The sequence below is a fragment of the Mauremys mutica genome, chromosome 4 (assembly GCF_020497125.1).
Source record: "Mauremys mutica isolate MM-2020 ecotype Southern chromosome 4, ASM2049712v1, whole genome shotgun sequence".
Lineage (NCBI taxonomy): Eukaryota > Metazoa > Chordata > Testudines > Geoemydidae > Mauremys > Mauremys mutica.
Window position 1 is genome coordinate 19,682,133 of NC_059075.1, and position 14,844 is coordinate 19,696,976.

The 14,844-nt window shown below is 40.3% G+C and overlaps 1 protein-coding gene across 1 annotated transcript in view; it reads right to left on the reverse strand.

Annotated features, from left to right (window-relative positions):
• KIF26A (kinesin family member 26A) overlaps positions 1-14,844 on the reverse strand; it is a 138,344-nt gene that overhangs the window by 10,009 nt on the left and 113,491 nt on the right. The window contains exons 6-11 of the mRNA XM_045017009.1: positions 6,897-7,106; positions 4,640-4,733; positions 3,901-4,163; positions 3,478-3,661; positions 2,998-3,157; positions 584-746 (exon numbers count right to left, since the gene is read on the reverse strand). Coding sequence (XP_044872944.1) covers positions 584-746; positions 2,998-3,157; positions 3,478-3,661; positions 3,901-4,163; positions 4,640-4,733; positions 6,897-7,106 — 1,074 coding nt within the window. The remainder of the gene's footprint in view (positions 1-583; positions 747-2,997; positions 3,158-3,477; positions 3,662-3,900; positions 4,164-4,639; positions 4,734-6,896; positions 7,107-14,844) is intronic.

The window sequence follows — 14,844 nt, forward strand, 5'->3', positions numbered from 1 at the left end:
GATTAATATTAAATATATTTATAATAAGAGAGGAAATCTAAGGGTCATTATAGACTCTGCTCTGCTTTCACCATCAACCACAATTGTGTCTAGTGGAAAACCTTTACAATATGAAGTTAAAGAACAAAACTTATCTATGTACATTTTAAACATGATATGATTATTATATTAATCAGTTTACCACAGGTAAGTTTCATAACGTCAAAATATTATGTTGCCTTTCAATCTTAGCATTTTACATTCTTTCCTTATTTTTTTTTATTTAAAACAAGTTGAACCTTTTGCAATAGCCCCACATAAAATCAAAGGAATTTTTGCAATAATCCCCCATCAAATCAAAGGAATATTGATCTATTGTGTGTATGTGCATGTGAGTGTGCATAAATTTAAAACATAAATGTTTCAGGACTAATAATCAAGTGGAATAACAATAGCTTTGGGCCAACACGTTTGTCAATTTCTCTACCAAGCTTTGATGCATTTTGTATTAGTCCTCATTGTTTAGAAGTCCCACATTCCCCCACCAAGGGGTTCAGAGAATTCATTTTCAATTAAATTAATTGCAGCTTGCTTGTACACCAACCTTGGATTTCTTCTTTCTCATTCGGTGGATTCGTGATGCAAGCTGAATTGTCATGAGAGTTTCTGCATAATTTGCTGGGGAGTCAGAAATATGAGCAATCATGGTTGTTCTACAGTTGATGTTCCCAAATGATTCTCTCAGCAACATAGTCAACTTGTTGTCCCTATGTAATAAATAATAATAATAATAAGATGGTTTAAAAGAATTCTAGTTCCTTTTGCAGACTTTTCTAAAACACCAAGTATTATGGTTTCATTTTTATAGTGTACATGTATGTATGATATAGGTAGATCTGAAATATACATGATCTGTACATATTTAAAACATGTCTAAGTGTATATACACAGAGATACCAAATTTATTCCTCTACCTGCATATTTTTAGATGTGTAAATTCTTTGTTAATTTGGGCAAATCCAGGAACTATTCACTTTACTAGCAGTTCATCATGATACTTTGTATTACCCAAACAGCTTACAAGCACTACCTTTTTATCTCATTAGAACTAATCTCTGGTACTTTGAATGCACCATCACCTTGGTACCTAACCTACAGGTGAACAGTTAATGTAACAAGAAATAAAATAACTTTATATTACTGAACAGACACAGTCAAGAATACCCTGACAAATATATTATTAAGCATCAAAGATATTTTTAAGCCCGTCCCACCTAATTCCTTCTCTGCCATTTTAAAAGAGACCATGACCTGGGCATTCTGACCCAGAACGTGATGCAAAGGAACCTTCCTATCCTCCTGGTGTGCACAGAGGAGGGAGCCCATACACCAGATCCAGAATTTGAAGCATGGAGAAGAAAGAGTTCCACAAAGCTTCTCCTTAGTAAGTGACAATACAGCCGTCCATTGGACATTACACAGCCTGATGCAGCAGTGCACTGGATGTTCCGTTATTCAAGGGGAGAAAAGAGATGCCTTGAATGCTCACCTACTTGAAAAGTCTGATTACCCGAACACTCAAACATGCTTTATAGCCCTATCTGTGGCTATCCAATGTGGATATAAGCGCACATATACCATAATATGCACAACTTTTTGGGTGGATACAGCTATAATTACAATGCTCATACACGGAAATAATTATGACATTTGCTATAGTTCTTCTTTGTGGCATAGGTGAAGATTTAGGGCCAGATCCTGGCTTCCATTCTGCCCACTCTGCTCTGGCAGCACAAATCCGGTGGAAAATTAGCTTAACTGGCTGTCCAAGGATTTCCCTGGGAAAGGGGAATCACCAGGTGGTATATGGTCAATGTGGTCTTCAGCCATAGCCAGTGCAGCTGAGGAGTCATTATGCATGCCACAGTTGCCAGAAAAGCTACTTAGGGGCTGTATGCAACTGGCACAACTTAGAACACTCCTGAGGCTGCTATAGGTTGCTCCTCAGAACTGGCCTGGCACCTGGTGGCCTGTGTCAGGGAGTCATCTTTACGTCTTTGCTCACTGAACTGGGCTAGGATCTGGCCATTCACTATTCTAGTCCATTCACTCAGCTAGCAACTGGCCTAAGGAAAACACCTGCTTTCACCTAATACAAAATGAAAGAGCACCTGCTTCATATTCCGCACTGGATAAATATGTGAAATGACATGAGAAATAAATGAGGCACTAACTTACAACTCATCTTAGCAAGCAGCAATTAAACTCTGGTACAAAAGGCCAAATTCTACCAGTGATGTCTGTGGCAGGGATGTCCTCTTTAGACCGGGCCCCCTGCAGATATGATTGTATTCCCTCGCCATGACAGTACCACCAGACACACTCTATAAAGCGCACATCAATGCTCACTTTTGTCAAGTTACCATTCTCTTTTCCACACAGGAACAGAGTATGGTCCTAAATTTATTTAAACGCAGAGTTTTTATTGGAAACATAGATATGTGCAACCTGCTGAACGGGGCAGATTATTTATAGCACTACTGATACGATCCTCACTATTCTGTTACATGTACAGTAAAGCTGGTTGATGTTTCTTGAAATTTCAACAAGACTTCTAAATTTGAAAAAAAATGAAAAAACCAGGGAAATAAAATGTCCCCCGGTTTTCAACAAGCTGGCCAAAATTTTTCAAAGTTTCAACATTTCAGAAAAAAAGAAAAATATATCTGCGACTTTTTCAAACTGGACACATACCCTTCATCCAACTTAGGTATATGCCACAATGCATATGATTTTTCAGACCACTGTGCATACCAACAACACATTTGGGACTCTAAAATGTATTACATGAATATAAATGTCATAAACACTGCACTGGAGGCCAGATATATGTTGCCATATATGTGACAGGCAAACTTCCATTCACATGAGTGCAATAAATTATATCAAGGGCCTGCTAATCTATTTGCAAGATAAAACTAGCTATATTTAAGGCAATGTACACAGTAATTTACTTACTTGTATGGTACATGTTTAGCACCATTAATTAAGGCCAAAATTACATTGCCCAGGGCAGACAGAGACAGGCACAGGGAACCTCCCCCATCTCGGCTCTTGCTCAGCACTTTTTCACAGCTTCCTAGATCAATGAGATGCAAACGGCTCCGTCCTCCGGACACTAAAACAACAAGGACAACAACATTTATACACACATCCACCTGAGCAAAAGGATTCTCACCAGATTAGCTATGCAGAATTTATTCAAGTGACAGAAATAATGAATGCAGCATGGGGTAATGCTTGAATTAAATATTAATGGGGCTACATGTGAATTGAACAAAGGAGATATTAGCCACATCTACCACAGTTTGTGTCGGTTCTCAACTGCTTGGGGGGAGGCTTCTCTTTTAGGATACTGCACATTATTTTTAATCTAAATTTAAAACTATTAATTTAAAACTAAATAAATAAATCCAATTTGGAAGTGACTGATCTTACTTCCTCCTTTGCCACTCTTCTCCATGCGATACTGGTAAATGTGAAGAGTGAAGAGCATATGTGAATTCCTCCTGTCTTCTTCATCGCACTCGGGTTTACTGGTACTTCTGGCAGCAATTGCAGCATCAAGGAAAAAGGCAGCTTTCTCTGCTGTCGGGGCCCTAAGCTCACTTTGGTTTTGAAGCTTGAATATAAACAAGAAAATGGCTAATTAAGGCAGGGGTGAATGTTTTTTGCTGATCATACTAAGTCTCTAGGGCGATAAGAGAAACAAATATGTACACCATGGGAGTGGGGATTATATATTAAAGACAATAAAAAATTTTACCATCTTAAAAATTGTCATCATCATTGTCAGATAAAAGGAAATAAAAAGCAGAGGAAAATCAGCCTCAAAAGCCTATGTTGCGATATCCATTATACCTGGGTTCCACATATCGGATCCTCTCTCAAATAAACCCCTGGAGACTGACCATCCTGAAGGCTGCCAGTGGCTACTTCAGCTAACAAATCCTTAAGGTTTTCATCTTTGCCACTGATCTCCACGGCAGATACTCTAATAGAGAAACGAGTCCCAGTTTTTTCTTTGCGTTCATTGATTAACTTGAAGAGCCAAGAAATTGCACAGGGGATAATACCAAGGCTTTGTGTGGAGTTATCTTTGCCGATCATGGTATAAGATTTACCTATAAAGAAAAGGAAAATGTAAACTTATCTTTCAAGCATAAAACAGGTTCTTCTTATGCAGCTACCAATTTACATTATATGCCATGTGCTGTACAGATAGCTGGGGATAACAAATGCAAAAATGATTTGTATGTATTTAATTATTAATCAGGTAGTATTTATTCAATTAATTTTGCCATTTTTGTAACTCAAACCCAAAGCAAATTAATTTTTAAAAGTATCTCTGATCTTTTGCTTTTCATCATAACATGCCTCTAAAAGCTTGTTCCTACATAAGCTAATCTGATGTTACATTTTACCTTTTCAAATTAGAATTTAAGATCCCACTGTAGAAATAAACCATGATAAGTTTGCAAAGCTAATTAAAAAGAAATTCTAATCTATTCGTATACTCCAGATTTATTGTTCCAGAAGCTGACAGTATGTAATTACCAGACTGACATAGTAATTAACTGTAACGAATTTGGGAGCTCACCAAGCTTGACATGACCAAAGCAAAATATGCAACCATCTGCACCATTCACAACAGACTGGATTACTTCTGCTACTGTTCCAGAGCATACCTCAGCCTGAAAGAAAAATTGGAAACAAATAAGTTACACAATACACTCTTTACTTCTCTCCTATGTGAAAAGAATTATTCAATATTTCTGAAGCATAACACTTTTGCCCATTTTTATGGCATTTTTTCTCCTATTTTAGTAACTATGATCCATTTTTTAAAAATAAAAGCTGCTATAACAGTCTAAAATAGTTTCCTATTCTATTCTACCAATTCCCTTGGAATATCGATTCTATGACTAATGTAGCAATTGAACACTATCCAACCGAGCTTGCTGCTGGTATAATAGCTTAGCCAAGGGTTTTCAGTAATAGTAACCGCTTCAGTGAAATAAAGCTAGCCAAAGAGTGCTTGTAGAAATTAAAAAGCCATTCATACTGGAGAAAATGCATTGAAGATCCCTGAATAAGAATTTTTAAGTATCTGATTTTCATTTACTATGGAAACAATAATATAATTGGTAAAGGGAATTCGCTAAATTCCCCAAGTGTACTAAAAACAGTTTATCGGTGTATATAAGGATTTGAAATATACGCCATGATTTATTAAATATAGCAACTAATGGTATAAATATATAAGGCCATACACTAGTGAACAATGAACATGGATACATGCCAGTAAGTCAGCCCCTCGCAATGATACTGCAGATGGAAGTTGGCCACTCTGATTCTAGGCACCTTGAAACAGCGGAGAAATGCCACCTCAGAGGCCCTCCAAGAGAGTGTTGAAGAGTGTGGCCCAGAGATCACAGTGAAATCCTGTCCCGACTGAAGACAATGGGAGTTTTGCCATTGACTTCAGTCAGGCCAAAATGTTACCTCATCTCCTTTTCGTACTGCATGTGCAGCACCCAACCCATCAGCAGCTGCTGTGCACAACCACCTACACAGATTATTGCAACTCTCAGTACAAATAGACTATACAGGTCACTAGAATTGCACTACGGTGCATTTGCAATTGCCCTGTGCATCTATTTGAGTGAGTAGTTACACCTTTTTCTCTGCACTTGCCAGACATTAGGACCACAATATGCATAGTCACTTATCCAATACTGGAGATAAAAAGGATTCATTCAAGTTGTAAAGTGACACTCTCAGCATGAATTATTTGGAGTTTCATAAAACTGAATTTTCTCCTAGAGAACTATGTAAAGGCTGGGCTATGTCCAGATTTTTTTTTAATCCTTTGTTCTAAAGCTGCTATATGTGTTTTTTTCTGCTCCCATTGGGGTGGTCTTGACTATAACCTCACCAAACATATCCCCTTTCCCAGGCCGGCTCCAGGGTTTTTCCCACCCTAAGCAGCAAAAAGAAAAAAAGGAAAAAAAAGCCGTGATCGCGATCTGCAGCTGTACTGCCGCCGCTTCAGTCTTCAGCCGCAATTCGGTGGTAGGTCCCTCACTCCTTCTCGGAAAGAAGGACCAGCCACCGAATTGCCGCCGAAGACCCGGATGTGCAGCTCCTCACCGCTGGCCACCCCAAGCAGCTGCTTGTTGGGCTGGTGCCTGGAGCCGGCCCTGCCCTTTCCTTCTGTCCACGTCTGCCTGCTGCCTGTTCAGTTTCAGCTCTACTGCTGTTATTGTGCATAAGCACAGGCCTTGCAGGGCCTGGAGAAGGGCATGCAGGATCAACAAAACATTGAAACTGACTATTCAGGAAGTGATGGCAAATGTGAAACGTAAACCTGAAAAAGGAGAGAAAAATAAAACTCTTCCCTGCTCTCTTTCAATTATAGTAATCTTATGGGGTTAGTTGTAACCATTGTCCCAACTCAGCAAAGCACTAAACTTCAGGCACATGCTTAAATCTGACCCTAGGTAGCAAAGTACTCATATCAATGGAGTTGTACTCCTAATCTTATTGATTTAAAAGGGGTTACAACATAGTCAGTTAAAAATGTAAATTTCAAGTCGACTGTGCCTTTAAGCAGCACTAAAAATACAGGGAAAATATTCATTCAGCAAATTTATCTCCCTAGATAGAGCTTCACTTCTGGGCTAAATTGAAACAGTGTGAGAGTTTACCCACTGTCTATTAATTACCATGTTTTCCAAGGAATTATACTAACTCGTTCAAACAAAATTCTCCAGAAGCAATAAGGAACTCTTACATGAATTAAAATGGTGTGCCCACGGGAAGAATTGTTAGAGTTATATGCTTATCTCCAGTACCTGAGAAGCATCCTGAGGGAATACTGCATCAAAGGCAAACATCTTTGGGACAGCAACAGTTCCTCTCCTGTGACCTAAGTTGGATGGTCCACTTGCAGATGGATCGTAAAGAGTGATTTGCTTTTTTCGTGGATCTACCTTTAGAAAAGACATGGATTCGGACGTGTCATGTGATCCTTGAGAGGGACAAATTCTCATCATCACCTTCACCTGCAAATAGTTACAAGGAAAGTGACAGCTTTAGTTCCTACTTACAGCTAATGGAAATAATTGCATAGTATCCCACCCCACAAACTACTCCCTGCTCCCCAAACTTGTACATTTTTAACAGTTCTGTGACTCAGAATGACTTCTCCATATACTTAGGGTATGTCTCCACTGATCAATCTATCAGGGATCGATGTATCACGTCTCATTTAGACGCGATACATCGATCCCCGAATATGCTCTCCATTGACTCCGGAACTCCACCAGGGCGAGAGGCAGAAGCAGAGTTTATGGGGGAGTGGCGGCTGTCGATCCCGTGCCGTGAGGATGCGAAGTAAGTCAACCGAAGTCGGTCTAAGATATGTCAACTTCAGCTACGCTATTCTCGTAGCTGAAGTTGCATATCTTAGATTGATTCTCCCCCCCGCCCCGAGTGTAGACCAAGCCTTACAGCCAGATTTTCAGCACTGGCTTCCACTCTTGTGCCTGCAGTGAATTTATTTTAAAAGAGTGCATTTTCACTTTACCATTTAGCTGTCTAATGATGGATCTCTTGACAAAGAGATCACGAAGAGGATACAGAAAGCTTCTCAGTCATTAGGAAAGCTACGTAACAAAGTCCCGAAATTCCACAACATAACCCTCTCAACAAAAATAAAACTTTATAATGCTTTTGTGCTCACACCTCTCCTCTATGGCTGTGAGACCTGGACACCATACAAATGGCATATCAAACAGCTAGAGGCCTTCCATATGCGGTCTCTGAGCGCCATTATGGGGGATCTACTGGCAGGACAAAATTACCAACCTGGAGGTTCTCCAAAAGTCAAATGCCATAAGCATCGAGGCCATGGTGATAAAAGCTCAACTACACTGGGTTGGACACATCATTAGGATGTCTGAATATCGACTCCATAGAAAAATTTTCTATGGAGAATTGGCACAAGGACATCGGAATCCAGGCCACCCCAGAAAGCACTACAAGGACAGCATCAAAAACAGCACACACTTCGGTGCAATAAAACCAGATGATCTTGAGAAAGCTGCGTTAAATAGATCAGCATGGCAACACACAGCACTCGGAGCTTTTCAAGCCTTTGAAGAGGACAGAAATAATCGATTGTTAGCTGCAAGGGAAAAGCATCATACTACTGCTATAGTGACCAAGACGGTCACCAATTACTTTGTCTGCCCGATCTGCATGTGTGTCACGTTTGGACTTCAGAGTGACTCCAGAATCCATAAAAAGAGAGAGCATGAAAACATCATCGTCAAACCAACATACTACACACACACACACACACACACACACACACACCCCTGGTTTGCAGGCACAATCAATGCTCAAGGAAAAATTGTATCCACAGAAAAGGAGAATGTGGCAAGGTCCTTTTGTAAAACAGGACCTTAATGTTCACAGACTTTGTGACCTAATATACTAACAAATCCTTCCTGAACCACTGTTTGAATAAACCAAGAATGAAACAGGATGTTGTATGAAAGAAGTCCTGGGAGTTCTCACTTTCTCTCCTTCTAACCACTGACATATCTTAAGTCCAATTCCTCCAATACAAAAAAGTGCTGTTGCTGTAACCCACATGGCCAGATGCCTTTCGCAGCTATAACTCATTGCTACGGTCTTCACTGGTGGCCGGAAGGGTTATTGTCGCAGCACAGCTAGGACCACTTTTGAGCCAAAGGCATCAAAGGAAGGAAGGAAGGAAAAAGAAAAAAATTTCAAAGCTCCAAACCTTGAAACCAACCCCCTAAAAGGGTATTTTCTAATGCTATAAATGCTCGGCTCCTATATGCAACATTCTAAGGGTGGCGTGTATTTTTAGTCAAGACAACTCAGATACTTAGGCTGCAATGTTCGAAAGCAACTAAGGGAGTTAAGTGCCCAAATCTCATTGAAGTTCAGTGGCAGCTGAACACCTAACTCCATTAGGCTCCGTGATAAGCCCAGTCTTAGTATGAAACACCAGGGTCCCAGTGTTCTGCTGCCCAGTGCCAGTCCAAAGTAGACATGAAACTTTACCATTCTGCTCTGATGGTCTTTTACATGCCCTTTCAACAGGTATAAATGACTACATAAGATGCAGGGCAGCAGGCCCTAGATCTTCAGTGTGCCACTGTCTAGCAGATTCAAACTTAGAGAAGTGACATGCTCCACCAGTGGGACTCTACATACGTTGTGTGACATGTTTAAATTATAAGCAGAATGGTAACGTTACGTCCTAATCCAAGTACAGGAAAATCTTGCCGTGTATGAGATACCACTGCTGGTCAGTGTTTAATTCTACACTAGGGAACAGATCCTGAACTGGTGTAAATTGTCATAACACCATTGAAGCCAATGGAGCTTGGACAATTTTCACCATCTGAGCATCTGTCCCCAGGTACCCAGTTGTACAATGGATGTAAATCATGAGCCTGCTCCACTTCAAAACACCCACTGACAGTAGATAAAAACCAAACACTTCTCATTTTAATTATCCATACAGAGTCCAGATATAACAGTCTGTTAGCAACCAATCCACTATGAATCAAAGAGCCTAAATAGCTATCTGATCAACCATCCAAAATACATACCAAGCCAAATATAGCACACACTTGTAACCTGCTGATTTGACTCAAATATAACACCAGGACAGCTTTGAATGGTGGGTGGGAAAAGAAAGTCAAACTTGTGGAACTCTGACTGCAGATATTTCTAACGTTCGACAATTGTTTGTTGATTTTTAACCATAACTTTGCATTTCCAGGCTTTCCAACACTAGTTTATTTACAACCATGGTGTTCTAATAATGTTGTTAACAAATTATGTCGATTTATAAAATTAGCATATGTTCTTTTGGTCTTTCTTTTTGTAGTTTTCGACTCTTATTATATTCATAGATTCATAGACTCTAGGACTGGAAGGGACCTCGAGAGGTCATCGAGTCCAGTCCCCTGCCCTCATGGCAGGACCAAATACTGTCTAGACCATCCCTGATAGACATTTATCTAACCTACTCTTAAATATCTCCAGAGATGGAGATTCCACAACCTCCCTAGGCAATTTATTCCAGTGTTTAACTACCCTGACAGTTAGGAACTTTTTCCTAATGTCCAACCTAAATCTCCCTTGCAATTTATTACATTTGTTCTGTGTAACAGCAGTTAACCCCAGCCCTTCCCCTTTCATTCAAAGAAAATAACAGCCAAAAAGAAAATGAACTGCCATTCCACTGTTATTTCAATTGATGCTGAAACAAAACATCAAGGGCCAGATTATGCCTTTAAGACACTCATTTTGTGCTGGAGGCCGTCCAGAGCTTCAGTATGGATTGCAGCGCAGAAAGGCACCCAAGCAGTCCAATATGCAGGAGAACTGCGCAGGTTGTGCCATTATTTAGGATTGCAGTGCAAGGACAGGAGGGAGGAGGGATATAGCCTTGTCCCCTATGAGGTGTAGACAGGTAATCCAAGCCCATGGGATTAATGACAGACTTGGTTAGACACATCCCTAAGTATCCTGCTGAACTGGGGCCTGTGTCCTTATTAACTGTTGAGGCTAAGGTATTTTGGAGGTTGCGTTTAGGTGCCCTGCAGTTTTATTTTGCATAGCACAATCAGTTCAGAATGCTAAATTGCATGAGACACCCCTGTATACTTAAACGGGGTATTAATATCCATTTTTGGCATCACAGGAAATATTTTTCAAAAGTTAGCCCTGAAAACTTTCCCCTATTTCTCCAAAGGAATGAAGAGGTTTAAAAAAAAAAAAAAAAAAAACCAACCCACAACATCCTATTTTTCAAGTAAACATTACAGGAGGCTTCATGGAGGGGAACGTTGCATCCTCCAAACACGTTAGCCCTGGTAAGTGGTCTCCTGATCTCAATGCTTTGCTTTCTTCTCTCTTTGGTATTGATCTGAATATGAAAAGACAGTCCTAGAAAATAAGCGAACCTTAAAATAAATGAAACAGCTGCTTCAAAAGGGAAAGTGCATTACAGGTGACAGCTTCAAGGCTGATTCCCCATAAAAGCTGCATGAAGCTAGCTTTGTGTGCTAAAGTGCTTCCCTCAACCTTGACATATCACCAAGATGTTCAGTAAATAACCTTCTTAATGAAAAAAAAAAAAAACCACCAAAACCAAAACCACCACACTTCAAAATCACTTGATTAAGATGAACTTTAAAATGTATGCTGTTTTCAAAATGCATGTATAAACTGTACTTTCCTTTCTCTCTTAGACCGATTATTAGATTATCACAGGAGGCGCTGGTATAAAAGGAAAATCGGTTTGCTCATGACCTCAGCTGCACGTTACCTCCAGTAGCAGCATGCTAGTCCCTAAACAAACAGAGTTTCACCCGCAGAAAAAGCTACTTGCATCAAGTCAGCCTTTCAAGTCCATCTCTCTGGAGCCAGAGGATACTGAAATCTCTCACCATAAAGGATCAGATTCTACGTCTATCTGGCCTCCGGGGTCATGTTCATTTTTAAAGTGAAAGTAAGCTTGCAAGAGAAATTGAGGGGGGAGGTGCCCTCTTTTTTAGTGTTTTGTCCAACAACTGGGTTTGTGTGTGTGCAGAAAACTATTGACTTCAGATTAACCACATTTTCCTATTCCCAGGTACATAGGAATCCAAGTGACAACTAATGTGATTCAGCTATGCTTTACTCCAGCTATGCCTTACCCATCACTGTTGAAAGACCACACACCTGAAAATGTAGGGCGAGACTCATGTGGGTGGGCCCATTAACGTCACTGAGGAGTAGAAGAGAATTTCTCATGTAAACACTCGCCAGCATGAGCAAGGACTGCAATAGTAATGGACCAGTCACATGGGAGGCAGGGGCTCATGGCTAATCTTGGATGCGGGCATGTGTTTCTGGGAACATCACAGAACACTTTGCTGCTACATGTATCTTTCTCCATGTCCTCTAGTTTAGGACCCGCCTTGTGTGACAAGGTCCATATTCTCAGCTGCAAGGGTTATGCTATGATACAGATGTGGCTTAAGAAGGAAGAGGAATACAATATTAGAAACAAAGGAAAATAATGCTCTCCTCACTGCCTAGCATAGGAGTCCTCCAGCATCCCCACATTCAACTTCTCACAGACTGTTCCTCCTGAGACGCTGCTCCGGTATTCTTTGTGCCCATTTTCCTGGAGCTCAGATACTGCAGTGATAAGGGCCATGTAGAATAACAGGAGGCACAATGAGAATCAGCACAATGTTACATGGTTTCATATAACATCTCAGGCCCAGATTCAAGGGACTGAAGGTCAGGAGCAGGTTTATGTCAACCCACCTAGAGACCTGTGTGGTCATTCACAGGCATATTGCAACCCAGAGGTTCACAATTACTGGTCTACCTAAAGTACAATGCTTTATTGTGTAGGAATATGAGTTTATGACATGCAAGATCTAGGAGCACTAGAAAGGCAGCATACTCCTTGCTGAAAGGATTAAGTCCATTGAATCTCTCTTGTGTGACCCCCTCTGACTCTCCTGGGAACAGCATGCTGTGCTCTGGAGGGAGCCACTCCCAGTGGAAAGAGAGTCATCTAGATGTGAGGGAATGGGGTGGAGAGGATTAAAGAAAATAACACAGGAAGAAGGAGCTTGGCGGTCACAAAAAAACACTTTGATCCATAACCAGGAGAGTGGATGATACCCCGACAACCCAAGTTCATTGCCTCAGAGCTAAACATGACATCATGAGGTCATAGACTGCCCAATCAATTGGAGTGAAGGAGAAATCCACGTTTCAGTACCTGAAGCCATCACCACCCAGAAAAGTAAAGCAAATGCATAAACAAACCAGAAGTTTGAAAGCAACTGCACAAATACAGCAATTTTAACTAGGGAAAATGTGATGCACCATCTTTCAGCACAAGATACTTTCATAATTCATTAATCCCTTAGTCCATAAATGGGCAATCCTGGTTATGCACACTGATGGCTGAGCAAATGTAGAAATGGAGCAATCATACCTGCAATACAGTCAAATGCATATATTCACTTACAAAATTAAATATTTTCACAAGAGCGGTGATTTAATGCTACCTTGGTGCAGCAGTGACTTGCATACCAAACAAATAGGTGAGTTAATTTAAAACTAACTAGAGTCAAGTGCACCAGCATTCATTTCAGGCTTGGAATTACACCTTAGATGTACATGAGAGAGGCTATAATGGGGTTCTCTTCTAGCTATAAAGATATTAACTACCAGTAGCACACTGGATGGAATAGTAAAAATATGAGAGAGTCAGCGAGTCTAGAAGTGGGATAGAGGGAACAAGTAGGAAGGGAAGAAAGTTGGTCTGAAAGAGAAAGGAGGAGACAAAAGGAGAGACAACAGCAGACAGAGAAAAAAAGCAGAAGAGACAAACACACAAGACATGAAAGACAAGATATATTGGCTCCAGAATACTCATTTCAGGCCTCAGAAAGTGGCTCAAACAAGGAGAGAGAGAGAGAGCCAAGCCCCTGAGCAAAGATGAGGACAACAACAATAATGTGGGAATGCTAATTTATTCCCATAAAAAACTATTTTACACCCCTCCCTTGCAGTACTCACAATGACCACACAAACAGCAGACAAAGGTTGCTGCAGTTTCAGAGCCTACCCTATAGGAACACATAGAACAGTCTGTGATTTTGCCAACTTTATATTCCTTTAAATGAAGCATATGTTGACATTTTCACTCATATGGTAATGCTGCTGAGGTTTTAACGTTTCTAGTGGCTTCCTTTCTTTCTCTTTCTCCCTCTTTATAAAAAGTATGGCATATCACATTTAACTGGTCTCTTCAGTGTCACTGAGTAGGGAAAAAAGTTATAAGTTGGATACAAATATATATATCTAGAGAGAGATGGTGTCAGTATTGGCTACGTGGCCAGTTGCAATGATTGGATGAGGAATAAGAATGGAGGGGAAGGGGTGTGTACCTCCATTGATTTCTACAAACAAACCTAAAATAAAATACACACATAAAACACCACTACACATCCACATAACAATTCATATTTTTCTTTAAGCATGAAGCCTTCTGTATCATGCAAATCAGTCAAGTATTTTGTTAATTAACTGGCTCTGATCTCGTGGGTTTTGAACACCATGGGTTAATATTAAAACTGCTGAACTTTCCAAATTCATGTTTCTGCAGGAATCAGGAGGTCAGCAGAATCGCTGAAGGAAATCCTATTAAAATCAAAAGTGTTTGGGAAAAGAAGATGATAAACATATCCTGAATATGCCACAGGAGATGAAGAATTTAACAAATAAATAAATAAATAAATAAATTGAAAAGTCCTGGAAATGGGTGGCATGAGGTCAGGGTGTGCCTGCCCCATGTACAACAATGGGGCAGGACTGTAAATGTCAGTGGCTAGGGTGGGAGAAGGATTCACAGTAATCAGGGATTTGTTTTTTTCCTTTAACATTTATCTATTTGTCAGCCTACTGTAGGAGTCAGGGAAAAGAAAGGTTATCAAAGCAAACATCTGCAAGCTGAAATTCACTCACTTCTACCATGTAAGGGCAAACAAAGTGGAAGGATGCTGAAGTGTGCAAAAAAAAATGTTAAAAAGGCTATTTTATGCATGTACAGCAACAGATTTAAGGGAGACTTGTAAGCAGACTGAGGGTATGGCTACACTTACGGTTTGCAGCGCTGGTAGTTTGCAGCGCTGGTCATCCAGCTGTGTAGGAGCAGCGCTGGTGTGTGGCCACACTCAC